This window comes from Urtica dioica, chromosome 3, assembly GCF_054948205.1.
Source record: "Urtica dioica subsp. dioica isolate 48M chromosome 3, U.dioica_male_clone48M_v1_H2, whole genome shotgun sequence".
In the NCBI taxonomy this organism is placed as follows: Eukaryota; Viridiplantae; Streptophyta; class Magnoliopsida; order Rosales; family Urticaceae; genus Urtica; species Urtica dioica.
Window position 1 is genome coordinate 8,299,131 of NC_142758.1, and position 3,085 is coordinate 8,302,215.

Genomic DNA, 3,085 nt, shown 5'->3' on the forward strand with positions numbered 1-3,085 from the left:
GCTGGCGAAGTCACCGCACAGGTCACGATCGACCCAACTGGACTGCGTCCGCCTCCCATGGTCTTTCCAGGCTAATGTGGGACCTCGCCCTTCGGCGATCTCTCGAGTGTTCACTCCCCAACATTTTGGCGGGCTGAATCAGACCCGTCGTAACCCTGTCGCGGTGACTGCGGTTACGCCTGCCCGTACAGGACCTCGTCTCTTTCAAGGGGGTAAACCCATCATGACTGAACTTGATCGATTTAAGGAGTCAATAGCGGCCGAATTGAGAGTTGTTCGTTCAGAATTTCACTCTGCAACCAGTTCGGCTCCTGAAATAGATCGCCTTGTCGAAGAAACGAGAAGGACTCCTTTTGCTAAAAATATCACTGAGGTGCAACTTGGAGATACCGGAAAGGTTCGCCTTCCGCGATATAATGGCACTTCAAGTCCTAAAGCTTTTATCTGGTCCTTCAGAGTCACAATGGGACGGGTTATGCTTGCGGAGAGAGAATTAAAGGCAGGTTACTGCCAGCTAATCGCAGAGAGCTTATCTGGGTCCGTTTTGGAGTGGTTCTCCAAACTCGAGCCGAACTCTATTGATAGTTTCGACAAACTGTCGGCCGCATTCCTAAAACATTATTCGATGTTCGTGGAGGACGATTGGACCATAGTAGATTTATGGGGGATTCAACAAAAAGAGAACGAATCCTTGAAGGACTTCATGGTCCGTTACAAGGATGTGCTCTCGAAAATCTCTAACGTATGTCATGTATCTGCCATAACATCTCTAAGGAACGGGTTAAGGCATGATTCAAAGCTGAAACTAGAGATGACTGTTAATCGCCCCCTACGTTGGAAGACGCGATTCACAAAGCCGCGAATTATGAAAAAGCTGAAGAGGAATTCACTACCTATGAAAGGCAACACTTAAGTGCGACCTGTCAATACTGGGGGCGACCCCCACAGGGCCAATTTCCACGACGCTGTGCCTCATGCCAGAAAGCAACACGCCTTTCCTAATTACACCTTCAACATCGGTGAAGACTATAAAGAGGGAGGTCCCTAGGCAAAGAAATGGACACAAGACCCCAACGTGTATTGCAGTTTCCATAAGGCTAACAGCCATGATATGGTTAATTCCGAGACCATGCGCAGGGCCTTAGCAGAAAAATATGCAAAGGCAGAATTAAAGGACGTTGATCTAGGATCCCCTCCAAAAAAGAAGGTCTTTAACAACAACAACAGAGGAAGGGGCAACCCTTCCCCTAAAAGATCGAGACCTGCCAAGGAAGGGGAGCCGGATTCCCAGCCGACCGTCCCCAAACATAGAGTTGACTTCATAATGGGCGGTTCAAAATTTTGCAACGGTTCGGATAACTCAATCAAAGCTTACCAACATCAGTTGAGTAATCAGACCACCAAAATTAGACCAGAACGAGACATCCAAATCTTGTTCTCCGAAAAAGAAGCCGTAGGGGCAGCAGATCCGCATGACGATGCACTAGTGATCACGATCGATGTGTCAAACTGCGAGGTCGCAAGAGTCTTGATCGATGGAGGAAGCTCCGTAGATCTTATCTCCAAAGATACCCTGGCCAGGATGGGAATCAGTAAAGACGAGATCAAAAGAGAACAAACCCAATTGACAGGTTTCAATGGGTCAACTACTCCATCCTTGGGAATGAGTAAGTTGCCCGTAAAAACAAATGGAATCAATAAGATAGTAGAGTTCCAAGTTCTAGACTGTCTCTCCTCCTACAATATCATTTTGGGAAGACCATGGATACATAGGATGAGGGTTGTGCCCTCAACCTTTCATCAATGTATTCGTTTCCCTATGCCTGAGGGGGTAAAAGAGATCCGAGACAATCAGGCGACCTCCCGCAGCTGCTATCGCACTAGTCACAGACATTGCGTTAAAAAGATTAAAGGGGAGCAATAGCAATTAATGAATGTAGAGTTGGCTGAAAAGGTCGCTGAACTGGAAGAACCCGACTCCCTCGACGCGCTAAGTACTGAAATGATAGTCCAACTGCAGCTCGATGGCTCCGATCCTACCAAGCACGTCGGAATCGAGGCCGAGCTTAAAGGTAGAATCAGGCGAGAGGTGATTTGTTTCTTAAAACGAAACAAATCCACCTTCGCCTAGACAACCGAAGATATGCCAGGCATAAGCATCGACGTTACGTCTCACCAACTTAACGTTGATCCAACTTTCAAACCCATAAAACAAAAAAGATGAAACTCGGTCCAAACAGGGCACGTGTTGTCAACGACGAAGTCGAGAGACTACTCAGTGCAGGTTCAATCCGCGAAGTAAAATATCTAGATTAGCTGGCAAACACCATCGTCGTGAAGAAAAAGATAGCTTCCCGTTGCCTCATATCGACCAGCTGGTCGAAGCAACCGCGAGACATAAGATCCTTTCGTTCACAGATGCATTCTCAGCATATAATCAAATCTTGATGCATCCAGATGATCAAGAAAAGATAGCTTTCATCACCGACCGAGGCACATATTGCTACAAGGTCATGCCCTTTAAACTAAAAAATGATGGCATCACCTACCAAAGGTTAGTCAACGAAATGTTCAAAGAGAAGATAGGAAAAACGATGGAAGTATATATCGATGACATGCTCTTAACATCCCTAAGGGAAAAGACCATATAGAACATCTGGAGGAATGTTTCAAGGTATTGAAGAAATACCAAATGAAACTCAACCCTGCCAAATGTTCATTCGGAGTTTCATCTGGTAAATTCCTTGGATATTTAGTTACCCAACGAGGAATTGAGGCTAATCCGGATATAATACACGCCTTGCGAGAAATGCCTTCACCCCATAATAGGCGTGAAGTTCAAAGGTTGACGGGTCGTATTGCTGCCCTTAACCACTTCATCTCTCGGTCCACGGACAAATGTCTCCCTTTCTACCGGCTTCTCAAAAGAAATAAGAGGCTCGAATGGGACGACAAGTGCGAGGAGGCATTCAAAAAAATGAAAGAGTATCTATCTACACCCCCGATCTTGGCAAAACCCGTTGCGGGAGAGCCGCTCTACCTATACGTCGCCGTATCTCAGGCGGCCGTTAGCGGAGTACTCGTC

At 46.5% G+C, this 3,085-nt stretch overlaps 1 protein-coding gene across 1 annotated transcript; it reads left to right on the plus strand.

The window, feature by feature from the left end:
• The first annotated feature begins 1,129 nt into the window (after window positions 1-1,129).
• On the plus strand, window positions 1,130-1,924 carry LOC149402324 (uncharacterized). The gene has a single exon (XM_089608319.1). The coding sequence runs from the start codon at window positions 1,130-1,132 to the stop codon at window positions 1,922-1,924; it is 795 nt and encodes a 264-aa protein (XP_089464445.1).
• Window positions 1,925-3,085: the final 1,161 nt, after the last annotated feature.